General features: G+C 49.4%; 1 protein-coding gene across 1 annotated transcript in view; it reads right to left on the bottom strand.

The window, feature by feature from the left end:
- Positions 1 to 15,954, bottom strand: part of TENM4 (teneurin transmembrane protein 4) — a 753,030-nt gene that overhangs the window by 487,998 nt on the left and 249,078 nt on the right. The window contains exon 3 of the mRNA XM_082749583.1: positions 4,307 to 4,408. Coding sequence (XP_082605709.1) covers positions 4,307 to 4,316 — 10 coding nt within the window. The 5' untranslated portion in view covers positions 4,317 to 4,408. The remainder of the gene's footprint in view (positions 1 to 4,306; positions 4,409 to 15,954) is intronic.

Genomic DNA, 15,954 nt, shown 5'->3' with positions numbered 1-15,954 from the left:
CATATGGTGTTCTCTGCAGCACAAAAACTGTTAATTATGATGATGTCCAATTTGTGTATTGTTTTCCCCTTTTCTGTGTATGCCTAAATACTGCCTGCCTAATCTGAGGTCAGGAACATGTATGCCTATGTTTTCTTTGAAGGGCTTAAAGCTTTAGCTCTTGCATTTAGGCTAACAATGCATTTAATAATTTTTGTATACAGAGTGAGGAAAGGTCCAACTTCATGCTTTTGCATGTGGGTAGCCATTGTCCCAGCACTGTTTGGGGAAGGGATGGCGAGTGTCTCAGAAACTCAGTTGCCTCATCTCGAAAATGGGTTTAAAAGACCATATTGCAGGGTGCTCTGAGTATTCAATGAGACAGAGAAGAAAGTGCCCTGTGAGCATCCCTGGTACACAGCAGAAATGCCTGTCACTGAAGGATGATCAGACAGTGGATGTGAAATACTCAGAAGCACTGGTCATCATCACTACCATTTGACCGGAACTTTTACATCCTAAAGGTTGCCTGCATCCAATACCCAACACATAACCCTTTTCCCAGAATCCCCTATTTGAGGGGCCCTGAAAATCCTTTTCTTTTCTCCTTCCTTTTTTTTTTTTAAGATTTTATTTATTTATTTGAGAGACAGCAAAAGTGAGGGAAGTCACAGAGGGAGAGGGAGAAGCAGACTCGCTCTTGAATGGACAGCCCGATGTGGGGCTCGATCCTAGGACCCCCAGGAATAGAACCTGAGCAAAGACAGACGCTTAACTAACTGAGCCATCCAGGCACCCCCTTCCCTTCCTTTTCTCCTCTCTTACTTTCTACCTTAATTTTGCATTAAATGCTCTTGGTCTTAATTAATTAATCAAGTTAAGATTGTTAACCCACTCAAATCTCTTTTGGCAAATTGGTAGGAAGGCCAGAATGAACAAATGAGTCAATCAATTAAAAGGCTCCTAATTTAAAGTCAGAAAAGTGAAGGCCCTGGAGCTACAGGGATCACACAGGCCATCCCACATGCAGGTGTCAGAGGTGGGACATGGGGACACTGACTCCATGGGCTCTACACTCCCGCCCTGTACTCCCCCTCCCACCCTGGAGAGATCCTGTTAAATCAGTCTCCCTCCTCCTCAGTGTTTGCAACACCTCCCGATTTAGTTTTCTCTCTGCATCTCATTAGTGTCCCATTTGCCTCATCTTCCTGATCTCTGAGGCAGGCGTTAAGCAGGAGGAGACTGAATTGGCAGCAAGGGCTCCCTGCCTCCTGATTGTGGGTGAGGTGACATGCGGGGGAGGAGAGCATGGCCCCCCGGCTGCAATTCTACATGGTGCTCTGGTTCATTTGGCTCAAGCCAGCAAACAGTACTGGGACTCGAGCTGTGCCCCAGGCTTGGAGGGCAGGGGTTGAGCAAGGAGCAGCACTTGCCCTTGATATCCCCAGACTTGCAGGGATGGCTGGATAATGCCCAGGCTGTGCTCTGCTACTGGGACTGGGCCCTCCTGGGTGGGTGGAGAGAGCAAGAAAGATTGAGAGGTTAGCTGGAGAAGAAGGGCAGTGGGGCCATTCCAGCTTGGGAATAGCACATATAAAGGCAGGAGGGCATCAACAATCACGTTTAAGCAACTATCGATGTGGAATCTGTCGTGAAAGTGTTTGTTTACTCATTCACGCATTGAGTGTGCACTCACCGAGTGCCCATTCCAGGAGGAAGAACATCCCAGGGAACAGTACAAAGTAAACCCCTGCTCTCGCGGAGTTTAAGTTCCAGTGGGGAAGACAGACCACAGAAGAGCTCACAGAGTAACAGAGGATGCGGCAGGTGGGGAGAAGTGTCACGTGGGCAAGAGCCAATGGAGCAGGGCACAGGAAGGCCTGGATCGGGAAGGTGGCTCCTTGCATGGGGTGCGGGGGGTGGGGGCAGGCCTCCTGCTGCTCCCAGAGCAGCAAACACACCTGCCTCGGACACCTTTCAGCCTCTGTGTGCTCTGCTCCCTCAGATGCGATGTGGAGGTCTGTTCGCTTATGTTCCTGTCTGAAAAGCTTCCCCCAAGACTGGAAAAAAGGCACCTTGAGGTGGGAGTGTGTTTATGAGTCAAGGAATGGTGAGGACACCAACGGCATGAGTGCGCAGGAGAGATGGGGTCGGATGGGAGACGGCTCTTAAAGGTCCCAGTGAGTTGCCGCAAGGCCTTTGGCTTTTCCTCTGCCAAAGATGGGGGCACACGGCAGGTTTTGAGTCGAGAAGCGATCTGATCTGACCGCTGCCAGAGTCCTGGAGAGAAGGGGGAAGCAGAGCCCCAGAAGGAGCCCCTGCAATCATCCAGGTACCAGACCATGGCTTGGACCAGTGTGGGGACAGAGGAGGTGGTCACAGAGCAGAGGAGGGGAGTGAAGTGATGGAGTCAGTGTACACCTAACACAGTGTGCAACAGGAGGGATGAGGAGAGGTGAGGCCGGAGAGAGAGAACATTCTAGACAGAAGAATCTGCCTGGGCCAAGGCGCAGATTCGACCCCGTCCTGCCAAACTCAGATCCCACTACCTACATTTCTGCAATAGTCTCCCTCCCTCCTTGAGTTCAATAAGCCTTGCCGTGGGCCCAGCTCTGTGGGTGACACCAACATGGGTGTTGGCGACGGCCCCGTGCCTGCCACCCACAAGGCTCCCCCTGTGGTCACTAAAAGCTGTGTTCACACGTGACACCAGCAGGATGCTTGGGGGAGCCAGGGGGGAAAAAGCTGGGGCAGAGAGTTCGGAGGAGGGGGAGGGGGAAGCCTATTTCCTGGGTTTTAATGGAGCGGGGGAGTCAAGGTTCAGTGTCTTCTTCTGCCATACACGCATTACCAGCAAGCACAGTTAGGGTTGATGAGTTCACGTTTAGCTTAGCTATTTTACCTCACCGAGTGAACCTCAGTTTTTTGATCTTACAAATGGAATTATCAGGACTACCTCATGGGCGCCCTGAGTTCAATGAGATGCAGCAGTCAAGTACTTGGCACAAAGCCTCAATAGACATGACACCATGTTACCCATCCTTCTAAATGAAAAGCTAACCATCTTGACAGCTCTCCTCAGACAGCTGTGTTGGGATTGGCTGAGTGCTCCTCCTGGTTTGTACCTAACACATTCTTGGGCTCAGAGCAGAAGCTACCTCTGCATCCGTCCCCTGCAACATCCCCAGAGCCCAGTTTGGTGCTAAGCTTATAGTTAGTATTCAGTATGTCTTTGTCGAATTGCCAAATAAATGACTAAATCAGAGGTTACATAAGATCTAGGCTTTAGCACTTTTTAGCTGGAAGACCTCAGACAACACAGTTAATTTCTCTGCACCTCGATTTTCTTGCCTCTTAGACAAAAATAATATCTCCTGTGACAGAGACAGCTACTCTCATCAAATAACCTGATTTTCCCCACACCTCCCAGAGCTCTAGAAGTCAGGCAGGACCACGTGACTAGTCTGGGCCCACGGGCTGTGGGTGACTTCTTGACCAAAGCGTTTAAGGGGCAGTGCTCTGTCTCGACAGCAGAGATCAAGGTGTCCAAATGTTCCAGGAGGTATCCCTATAATCCAGCAGAGCTTTCCTCCGCCTGGCCTGAGTCACTCGGTACAGCGCAGTCCTCCACCTCCCTCGGTTGGACATGGAGCATAAACAAGAAATACACTTTTGCTGTGTTGAGCCAGAGATTCTGGAATGAATTTATTACTGGAGCATAACTGAGCCTAGTGAAACTCAGACGTCTACCTTGCAAGATTGCTTGGAGGATAAGAAAAGGTGCTTGGTTCACAGTAGGTCTTCACTAAAGGGCTCGCTCCCTAGGTCCGGGTTCCAAGTCCTCTGCCTCTTCAGCCTTCTTTACCATGACCTAGCCTCCATGATCTAGCCTGAAACATCCTTCTATTTTCCTGATACAACCCAGGTGTTTTGTACTGGTTTTTTTTTTTTTTTTTTTTTTTGGTCATTGTTCTTCTGTATAGCAAGAGGAAGAAAAGCCTCGAGAGGGCCGTTTTGGCTAGCTGGACCTGGCCTCCAGCCCCCTATCCAGGCAGCTACCCACTCAGCTCCTCCTGCCACACTCCCAACTATGCTTCTGATCCCACTCCAGCTCAGCTCAACACGTAACCATCCAACTATAAACCCTGCCCCTAGTCTCCCAGATTCTAGAATAATCCTGATGGCTGCTGCTGCCCCTGCCCACCTAGTGGCCGAAGCCTTCCACCAAAACATATGCATGGTTTCAGATTCCAAGATGGCATTTCTCATTAAGACCACAGGTTTGCAGTTGATGATACAGAACATCAGAGCAGACAAGGGGACTGACCTGGCTCCATGTCAGCACGTTGTGAAGAGTCAGCAGTGTCCCTGGGCCCTGCAGCCCTCTCTCCAGGGCCATCGGATCCTGGAGGACAGGTCAGGATCCTTTCTGTTGAAGCAGAGAACACAGACCCTACTGAGTGAGGTGGCAAGATGCTTTGGCCTCTTTCCCACAGATTTCTCCCCAGCAGCCATTGCGAACACATGCCAGTGGGGGGAGGAGCTTGTTCTTGATCCCACAGCAAGGAAGAGAAGCGCTGGGGGGAGTAGGGAGGAATCCCACCGAAGTGTACTTCCTTTATGCGACTTTCCTGGGCAGCTCTGGCATACCTTCCTCTGTTCCCCCACCTCATCTTGGGCTGTGGGAATAATGGTCTTGTCTAACCAAACCCCTCAAGGGCAGGGACTGCAGATCAGTCCTCTTTATGACCGTAGTGCCCTGCAAGGACTTGGAGCAGAGGTGAACTGAGTGTTTTGTGAAGGACAGGCAAGGTGCTGTGGTGGAAGTGGGGCGTGGGGGATGGCCATGAGGCCCCTCCGTCAACAGTTCTATCACTGATTCACCAGGCAAATAAATGCATCACTGAATCGCCTCGAACCTTAGTGTCCTGCCCGATAAAATGGCGACTTTCCCTGGGATTTACCAGTCGTTGGGAGTCACCTGGGCCGAGTTCCTCACACACAAGAACTCTGGCTCTGGCACACCTGTGTGTCACATTGCAACCTCTAGCAAATCTCACCTTCTCTTTGAGCCTATGTTTCCTCATGTGAAACAGGAAGACTCTGAGCCTGGTGACCGGTGACATCCCCCCTGCCCCTAGAACTCTGTGACGGTGATTTTGACTCATCACCATCTCGGTGCCTAAGGAGGTACCTGCACATGATAAAGGTTGGTGAAATGAGTAAAAGAAATGTTACCCTACTCAAAAGAAAAGAAAGGGGAAGCTCAAGGTGGGGAGCCTGGGTGGCTCAGTCTGTTAAGCATCTGACTTCGGCTCAGGGTCCTGGGATGGAGCCCCATGTCGGGCTCCCTGCTCATCAGGGGGTCTGCTTCTCCCTCTGCCTCTCTCCCTGCTCATGCTCACTCTCTCTGTCTCTCAAATAAATAAAATCTTTAAAAAAAATAAAAAGCTAGGTGTGAAAATTAAAAAAAAAAAAGGTTTTAAGTCATCTGCCTCAGGTCATTGCAAGAGGGGGAATGAAATTTGAACAGAGGCCCCCAAGATCTGTTTATTTTCTCCTGCACCAACTGTCACACCCACTGAAAGCACCACAAAATGCCTTTTTATTAAAAAAAGACCCATTAGGCTGAAGAAGAAGGCATGAAGGATGCATTTAGGCATCTGAGGTAAAAATTATTTTTTAGATGGGGCGCCTGGGTGGCTCAGCAGGTTAAGCCGCTGCCTTCAGCTCAGGTCATGATCTCAGGGTCCTGGGATCGAGTCCAGCATCGGGCTCTGCTCAGCAGGGGGACTGCTTCCCTTCCTCTCTCTCTGTGATCTCTTCCCTTCCTCTCTCCTACTGTGATCTCTCTCTGTCAAATAGATAAATAAAATCTTAAAAAAAAAATAAAAAATTTAAAAATAAATAAATTAAAAAAAAAAAAAAAGAAAGAAAGAAAAGAAATTCCCTGACTACCTATTTGCCAAATAAAGGTAGGGCCCGAGCTACGGAGACGGGATTGTCCATATAAAGTGAAGAATTAGTGGTCATGTCTATTAACACCACAATTTCCTGAAGGGTGACATTTTGTTAGCTTCATCTGAATTTCATGTTTCTTTATTGTCACTTGTTATTCTGATCAAAGAGGAACTGTATCAGGCAAGAACACTACCAGGCCCAAGAGCAGACTGTCCCTTCCCCGCCCTCAGAGGTCAGGCTCCCCAACACCCCAGACCAGACCTGCCCGGCAGAAATAGAACTGACACAGTCTACAGGTACGCCAAGAAAAGTCTTTACAAATGACACTACATTGACTGTAATAAGACATAGGCAGCATCCCACAGAGCATGGGACAATCATTCTCGGCATCTTGAATGAGCAGTCACGGCTATCATGTCCCTAATTTCTTTTCACCACGCCTTGCTCATTGTAAGCTTCCCCACCAAAGTTTCAGGGAGCTGCGGCAGATTGTTTTGCTCTAACAAGGGGCCTGTAAGAGGCACTTTCTCCTGTGTGGGGGCTTCTCCCGAGGGCCCAGCGTCTTGTGGATTTTAGGACTCAGAGCTCTTGGCTTTGCTGGCAGGATCCTGCCGGGGTCCTGGCCATAGGCAGTGACTCAGACAAAATACTCAGGGTCTTCCTCAAACCCCTCTCTTTTGTCCTAAAATTCCACTCTGGCCCCATAGCTTCGGGCCATGGCTTGTGTTTCAGCCTGGGCCTTAGGATCCCTCCCCCTCTTGGGGAAGTGGCTGAACTAGTTTTTCTTCCCTTCCACCTTCCTCTTTGCCAGGGTTTTAGGGAAAACCTCAACTCCTTTTCACCTCTTTATTTCATCTTCAATTCATATCTCTGAATTCTCTCTTTTTTGAAGTACCTCCAACAAGGACCACAGTGAGTGAAAGGAAAAGGTTCATGCGTGGACAGTCTCTGAGGTGCTTATGGAGGGGGAACCCAGCTCAGAAGGGATTGGAGCCTTCATTCATTCCCTCCCTTGCTCTCAGTCACTCATTCATGTAGTGAGGGCAAGGTGTCATGCAGGACCCACTGATGACTCAGAAGCAGATCCTGCCTTTAGGAAGCTCACAGTCTGGCAAGGAAGGAGAAGGCCTGGCCGTTTTGCAAGAGAGATACAGATGAAAGCCAACGCGGGGACAGAGGAACGAAGAGACCAGCGTAGCTGACAGATCAGGGAGTGCTTACTGGACAACAGAGTGTTTCAGCACAGCCTGCACCAAGACAGGCGGGGTGGCCTGGGCTCAGGGCAGGTACTCTGCACCAGGGAGCAAAGAACTAGAGGGGAATGCATGCAGGGCATAGCCCAGCTTCCCAGAACGTGAGCTGTGTGGAGGGGGCAGAGGATGACACACCTGACAGGTGATGTAGGCTCCAACAAACAGGGCCCTGAAAACCATGCCAGAGAAGATGGCGTGATTCAATGAGTAAGTAGGAGCCACTAAGGGCTGTTGAACAGAGGTGTGACATGACTGGAGATCTGCTGTAAGATGATGAATTAGGCTAGGCTGGTTGGTATTTGATCTCATGGAACCTTCTAAACAACGGTGCTGGGCAAGCATTATCCTTCCAGACTTGCAGACAAGAAAAGGAGAGTTTGGGGAATTTAAGCCGCTTGCCTCTAATCCCCCAGCTAGGAAGCGGTGGAGACGAAATCTAAACCCTGTTCTTTCTCTTTCCAGGTGAGCCATAAAGCATGCTGTGACGCAGCACAGAACACCCGAACCCTGATACTCTCATGACACCTCCTGCTTCTAGAGCACCTTCCTGCCTACCTAGGTGGGCAGAACGGGATTGTTTCCTGGACTGCCTCTAAGAGGCCGGGGTGGAATGCAGCACAGAGCACCTCTGCTTCTGTTCATTTTCCCCAATGTGGCCACAAATCAAGGAGGTAAGACAATGCCTTGAGTGGCGTCCCAATCACCAGACAGCAGTCTCTTGCAGAGAATTTCAAAGGTAGCAGCAGGAGACCACCCTCCTCCCTCGGAGCATAGTCTGCTTTTGTCTTTCCATTTTTTGCTCAGCCTACCATGGTAACAGGAGCAGCGGACCCAGGAGCCCAGGTGGAGTGTCTCATGGATGCCCAGGAAACTGCTCGGGCGGGCCATGTACAACACCCACGAGGGACCAAGAGTTTCTATGCTTTGGGCTGACTCCATTGCTCGGGAGGTTGCTCAGGGGACTCAATCCACCTGAACTGGGTTGTCATATCTACAGCCTGGAGAGGACCATGGGTCACTCCTATCAAGATACCTGGATTTGGGGCACCTGGGTGGCTCAGTCAGTTAAGCGTCTGCCTTTGCCCAGGTCATGATCCCAGGGTCCTGGGATGGAGCTTGCATCAGGCTCCCTGCTTGGTGGAGAGTCTGCGTCTCTCTCTGATCCTCCCCCTGCTTGTGCTCCTTTTCTCTCTCTCAAATAAATAAATAAAATCTTAAAAAAAAAAAAAAAAAAAGCCTGCTATCAAACCTTGGGTTTTTGTTGTTGTTGTTGCTTTTTGTATGGGGAACAAAAGAAGATTTCCTCATTTTGACTACAGGTCCTGGTGGGCTGTGTGCACCTGAGAATCGGGAGTGCGTCCTTTCTTAGAGGAAGCCCCATGTGACAGGAAGAGCAGGGGCTTTAGCAGCAAACAGAGGGGCTCTGGATCACATGGCACCCAGCCTGGGGCAAACTGCTGAGCTCCTTATATTTCCTCATTATTAAATGGGGATGATTATCAGGGATTAGGCTAAATGGCAGACCCCGGCACAGACATAAGAACATAAAATAATTTCTTCTTCTCTTTTCATGTTCAACATTCTGAGCATTGCTCTCCCCATGAGGTTGGCTCTCCTCACAAAGTGCCAGTTGAAGAGATGGATTTTTGGAGGAAAAAAGAGCTGAAACTACAGCAAGTTGTATGTATCTCTGACCTAGTCCTTCTCTTACCAACATCTTCTTCTTCTTCTTCTTTAAGATATTATTTATTTGAGAGAGAGAGAGAGAGAGCATGAGGAGAAGGTCAGAGGGAGAAGCAGATTCCTCACGGAGCTGGGAGCCCAATGTGGGACTCGATCCTGGGATTCCAGAATCACAATCTGAGCCAAAGGCAATTGCCCTACCGAGCTACCCAAGTGCGCTTACCAACATATTCTAATTATTGGTCTACACGTCTTTCCCTTCCACCGGCCTGGGACCTCCTTGAGTCAGAGACCATTGTATCTTCAATTTCTCGCACACAGTTTTCCCTTTCTCCCTTAGTTACCCTGTTCTAAGATCCAAACAAACCACAGAGGCTTCAGCTCCTGTGTTATTTTCCCAGCCTGGTTTGAAGAGTGACTTTTGAGCAACACCTTCAAGAGCACATTGGATCCTCTGAAAACTGTCTCATTATTATGCCATCATTTGCACAGACTATTTCACCTTGTTACCCTGCTAAGAACTTTGGTTTCCAATCTGAGCCAATTATATGTGCCAACATTTTCAATAACATCTTAATAATACCAAGCCTCCCAGATCTCTGGACAGAGCCAGGCCAGGTTGAGAGATCTGGGGTCTATCTAACAGGATACTGGAGGGTTCCCGACAGAGGGAAAAGAAATGAGGAATCAAACTGGATTCAAATGCTGACTTGTGCAGTTGGGACAGCCCCGCGGACTGCGTGGGGCCAGGGTAAACGCTCGGTAACAGTTAATTTCCTTCTTTCCGCCAATTCCAGAGAAAAGCAAAGCCAGGAAACTTGTTGCAAGTAAAGAGAGAGAGAGATGAGGACATTCACCACATTCTGGAGTCCATTTACAATATGGGTTTTTTTTTTTTTTTTAAGATTTTTCTCCCTAAGGACTAGAAGAAGCAGGTTATTTCATTTTAATTATGGCAGCTGCAGCTGCTGCTTGCGGACTTAAAGACCATTTTCAGATTAAAAAGAAACACACACACACAGACGCACACAGACACAGACCCCAAACAGGATCAACTACGTACACAGAACAACACCTTCTTCAGAGAGGGCGTCAGGAGGGTGGAAAGATCGGGACCGTTGGGCTCAAGCCGCTCAGAGCCAGGTGGAGCTCCCTGGGTGGGCAGGCTCCCTCTTCTTCCCTCCCACCCCACATCCTCTCCACCTGCCATGTGCAGGACCAGCCCACGAGCCACGCAGAGCAACGCAATGCTTCGTGTCAAGCAGCTGCGTGTTTTTAAAGCACACAGGGGGAAATAAAGGCAGCAGATGGTTTTATGTAATCATCTCATGAATTTTTAACTGGTCAGCCTCATTCACGAAGGCCTGAAAGACTTCTGTTCCAGTTCCTCTGTGGGGCCAGTGAGCCAGCCGGTGAGAATGTGTTGGTGTCACAGGGAAGCTGGAGGAGCTCATTGGCCACTTTGTGGCCTCGAGGTTTGATCCAGATTTCCACCCAGGCTTCTCTCTTGGGGTGCTCCCTCTGTGTCCTCACAGGGGTTCCTCGATGTTAGCTTTGGCAAGCGATGGCTCACGGATCCTTCTCAGGTGAGCTGCCCAAATTGGCAGCACACAGAGATCTTTGAAAGGATTGAAGATCGATGGGAAGTTTGTCAGAGAGAAGGTGGAGTGGAGAGCGGTGTGTTTCGGTGCACAACTGCCTGGAGTAAGAAGGAAGATTCTGGGCTCCCACCAGGGAAAGATCGGGTGCTTACGGCAGGCACAGGAACCCTGCCTATAAGACAGAGCCCACGAGTGGCATAAAGCGAGAGCACACGGGAAATAAACCATTCTCAAACAGCCACAAGTGCTAAAAAGCAACCTGATGGAATCTGTGGTATCAGTGGGGTGTTTTCTCAATTTTCTCAAACTTGCTTTTATTTAACCAATCCGTACCCTTCAAGCCCCTCATTGAAAATTTGGGAATTTCAGGGCACATGGGTGGTCCCGTGGGTGAAGCGTCTGCCTTCGGCTCAGGTCATGATCTTAGGATCCTGGGATTGAGCCCGCATTGGGCTCCCTGCTCACAGGAAGTCTGCTTCTGCCTCTGCCCCTCTCCCCCAACTTGTGTGCATGCACTCTTTCTCTCTCTCTCTCTCAAATAAATAAAATCTTTTAAAAAATTCTGGGATTTGAACATGCACGATAAACACAGACACTTGCTCTCGAACTTCAGAGTGCTCCCAGCTCTCCCAGCTTTGTTGCCAGCCTGCAAAGCCTCTCCTCCTTCTACATCTGCCGGCTCCTCCTCTTCCTTCAGGACCCAGGGCCCATGCCAGCATCTTCCCGAAGCCATCCTTGCTGTATTGATCATAACTAACTGTACTCCCACATCAAAGAGGCACCGGGTCTAGGTGATTGTACCAGTAACTCCAGGGGGTGACCCGAGCTCTGTGCAGGGTATGTGCCCCCACTTCCTTCCCTCAAATGACCATGCTGCTGGTGCCATTTCTAAAATGCAAGTCTGACCCTGCTGCTCCCAGCTTCAAAGCCTTGTTGGTGGCCCCTGGTCTTTGGGAGAAAATCCAAACCCTGCCTTAAAGCAGGCAGTCTTCTTCACCGTCCAGCCTGCCCACTCTCAGCTCAGACTCTCTGTGCTCCAGCCAGACCAAGGTGCTTTTTAACACCTCACCATCTTCCCTGTTGCCCTTCCTTTGGGCTGAGAGGCCCCTGGAGTGCTCACCCACTTGTCTACTGTGTGCATAGCATCTTATGCTGGGGGAGCATCTTCCGGCTTCCCCCTTGCTTTCCCACTGCCCCCACGTGGGTTGTGTGGGTCATCGGTGCTGTATGGCAACCACTGCAGGCACAGGTGGGATCACACAACCCGAGAGGGCCATGTCACCAACTGCGGCCAGCGGGTGGTGAGCGGAAGTGCACTCCTTCCAGGCAGAAGATTTTATTGCCGGTTAAGGACCCTCCGGAGCTTGCTTTCACTCTGGCACCATGACTGACACAAGGGATGGTTTGTCGGCTTACATCCCTGGAGGACTACAAGAAAGCCCTCCACCATCCCACCGCTTCGAGTGTCCCGGGTGGATATGGAGTATGAGTGAGAATGGGTCCTTTCTTATATACCACTATGACTTGGAGGTGACCTGTACCCAGCATTAATTAGCTGATCTGCAGATACATGGATCCTATGAGAATTGTCATATTCTTGAAGGACCCTGATTCCTGGTCATCATTGATTGGTTTAGGACTGGGCACCTTAATGAAGCTGGATCAATCATACTTCTGGGGGCCCCAGCTGTCCTTGGGGAGAGCAATACTGATCAAAGATGGACCAATTAGAATTCTTCCCTGGGTATTGTAAAAGAGTCTAGCCTCTAGTAGTAAAGACTGTAAGATGGAAAAACTTGAGAGCTGTTGGTGGCCAAGGAGGAGTTTCGGGTTGTGTTGTGTCCTCCAAACAAAGATATGTTGGAGTCTTAACCCCTAATACTTCAGAATGGGACCTTATTTGGACACAGGGTCTTTACAGAAGTAATAGAGTTGCACTGAGGTCATTGGGGGTGGGCCTGAGCCCAATACTACTAGTGTCCTTATCTGAAGGGGGGAAATTTGGGCAGACAGACACAGAGAGAAAACCACATGGCAAAGAATTACCAGAAGCCAGACAATGGCCTGGGACAGACCCCTACCTTCAGAGGGAAACTCGCAGGGAGCGTGGCCCTGCCTGCACCTTGATCTGGACTTTGAGCTGCCAGAACTTGGAGACAATCCATTTCTACTGTGTAAGCCTTTCAGTCTGGGCTTTGTTATAGCTGCCCTAGCTGACCAATATGGGGGGAAATCTGGTCTTCAGTAAGAGAGAAGGAAGCTCACAAGAGAAGCAGACCAGAGCAGTCAAAAAGAGAACAAATTTAAGCAGAACAGAATGAAAACCCCGATCCTAGTTCTACCACATCTCTTTAGCATTTTCTCTGGTTGATAAGTTCAAGTCATTGGATTCCATGAGGCAGTAGTCAAAAGCCCCCGGTTTCGAATTAATTAATTCTGAGGTTTCTGTTGCTTTGAACCAACAGTACTAACATCGTTTTTACTATTTAATAATTATTACTATTAGGGCAAAGAAAAGGAAAGTAACACGAGTGGCTCCACCGGATGCTAAATTCACCAGATACAGGACTGATGGACAAGGGAGGCTGCTGCTTCCCAAATGCTGTCCAAACACGTCCCGGGAGGAGACAGGGTTCCTCCTGTCTGGGGTGCAGCAACCTTCATACATTCACACAGTTTAAGCTTCTTGGCTTCTCTTTAATCCAGTAACCGCTCGAGTAAAATCTGAACAGGATTTTCTTCTGCACAGTTATGCCTTTCTTCCCAATCCAAACACAACTGCATGCCTGGCAAAACAAGTCCAGTCCAAATCCCTCATCTCGGTTCACTTTATTTTCTTGGCTGCACAAACTTAGGGGCCTTTGTTTCTTCAGCTCTACCCTCAGACTCTTCCTGTCTACGTTCCCCTTTGTCTGAACCCCCACACCAGCAACAAGGGCTCCAAACTCACAAAGAGAGTAGCAATCGGAGGGATGGCAGGCTGAGAACAACCATCTTGGACAACAGCTGGAGGTTCCTGGAAGCAACTCACCAGCATTCTAGAATAACTACTGAACACAGGCCCTCTGGGACGGCTATGGTGGAAGAGGACGGTGTGGGTCATGGGTTTGGTCTTGTAGAGTAGAAGATAACTATTCAAGGTGTAGGTGAAACTCTGGGGCTGCCGCTGTTCCAAGAATGAACAGAAAGAACCATTCTACCTTGAAGATCCTGCAAAACAAGAGTCACTGCTCTCTTCCAAAGGGCTCGGGACAGCAATTATCCGCATGAGCAAGATTTGGTAACTACAGATATTGTAGTTGCTGCCCCCTTCCCAAAGTAAAGGAGGACTCTGATTTTCCTTTCTTTGTTCAATCCAGGAGATCATACAAGAATATGCCGTCTAATCAGGCTGCCAGCTGTCTCCATCAGAGAAATGAGAAAAGAACAGCAGTTTTCTGGAATGGGTGGGGGCCAACCCAGTCTTGAACAGAGGGTGGTGGGGTGAGAGGGCCGAATGGCTGGTAGGCCAGCCATCTGCCTGTTTGCTCCCAGGCCTGTTCCCCACACTTTCCGCCCTGCTTTACCTCACTGGGAACCGCAATGCCAGGTTCCCTGGCTTACCAGCTTCTGGGCAGGTAGGTTTGGCAAATGGGAGCCTGGGGCAGAAGACTGGAGGTGAGGAGGGGAGAGGAGCTAGAACCAATCTCTCGCTCGCTCACTCTCATTCGTCTTACCCCTAGCAGTAACCACAGAGACTCTGTGCTTCAGGTCCTGACAGGCACCCTATAGAATGGTTCCAGCTCCTGGGGTCTAGAAACATCACCTTCTCTCATTGTCCCTCTGGTCTAGAGGTGAGAGTGGATTCCCGTCGATGTTGATGGCTGGGTCGTCTCAACATGTCCTGTTGAGCTTCTTGGCTATTTCAGCAACTATGTGACCAATTCCTGTATTAAATACCCCCTGTTGAAAAACCTAGAGTAGTTTCTGTTTTTCCTGCTGAAACTCTGACTGCTAGAGGTGCTGAGAGAGAATCAGCACCTGCAGCCCCTGGTAGAATGGATGCAAAGACACACCATGCTCGATCGGGCCGGGCTAAAAAGCCAGTGCGGAACTGACCAGTGCAATCAGACCCCAGAGGGGAGAAGTGAGAAGTGGGGCCCATGTGACGTTGGGTAAGCAGCACACAGGAACACACGCAGGTAAATGCTCCCTGCTCCCCTCCCCCAAACCAGCCAGGGTCTAGCAAGCTTCAATGCGACTTCTTGAGTCAGTTGGCAGACTAAGGTGGGGAAGGCCAATTGTTAACGCGATAGATGCCAAAGAGCTCAGTTGTGAAACTTCAGAATCCTTTGGCAGGTTAGGATGTCCTAAGTCTCTGTACAGAAGCCAGGGGTTTAATGAAACTGAGGCAGGCCAAGAAAGACATCTGTCAGCAAATTTAGTGAGACCTTTAAGCCTTAATGTGATATGGCTTGTTTGGATGTTGTCTATGGGGATACCCACAACCCTAACGGGCTAGCATCCAACCTACCAAACTCAGAAGCGTGGGGAAGCCATCCTTTATTGAGAGAGGTCAGAGATGGGAATAAAACAGAAGACCTTAGTGACTGCTGAGAAACAGAGATCCTCGGTTACTAAGGAATCATTTGGTTGTAAAAACGTATCCATAAACAGGCAGGCACCGGCCTGGACAGAGAAAGACACAGGGGAAAAAAGAACCCGCCAGAAATTGAGGGACAATATCATGAGGCTCTCCATGGACCCAGCCCCTCACATGGTGGACAAGCTTCTGAGCAGAGGTCAGTTCCCACAGTCAGAGCAGGGGACTCTGGGATCCGTGATGCATTTACTTTCTGCTTCCGCTCAGGCCCTTGCCACAGGTGGCCTTTTATTGACTGACCCAAGTGTCCTTGACCAATGGCCCCCAAAGGGCCTGCAAGGACCACCAGGTGTGGAACAGCAGGGCTGTTAATGAGCTGCCACATGCTTCCCCTCCCTGGAAGCCTCCTTCGGTCTCAGGAAGGAAGCCAGTCCTGAAGCATTAGCATGAACACATCTCAGCCTCAGCTTCCCCACCTGCCTTCTCCTACCTCATGTGGCCCCTCCTGCCCCCAGCCACACGTGCTTATTTCTGCCTCGGTGAAGCTGAAGACATCATGGGGGACAAACTGAGTTGGAAAAGAATCTTCTCCAGAGACGGGAAAACCAATGAAATGTGGGGGTTATGAAGGTTTTCCTACTTCGACTTTTTTCAGTTTTGTTAGAACATGCCTTAAGGTTTTTTTAATAAAATATTTTTAGAACTGTTTAGATTTACAGAAAAGTTGCGAAGAAGTGTTCCCACATAACCTGCATCCATTTTCCCTTGTTATTACCATCTTATTATCTTGTATTAGTATGGTTCTTTCATGACAGTCAACGACCACTATTATATTCTATTAACTGAAGTTTACACTTTATTCAGATTTCCTTAGTTTCCACCTACTGTTTTCTAT

This window comes from Mustela nivalis (genome assembly GCF_964662115.1).
Source record: "Mustela nivalis genome assembly, chromosome: 9".
Lineage (NCBI taxonomy): Eukaryota > Metazoa > Chordata > Mammalia > Carnivora > Mustelidae > Mustela > Mustela nivalis.
This window is presented reverse-complemented; position numbering and strand designations above follow the sequence as displayed.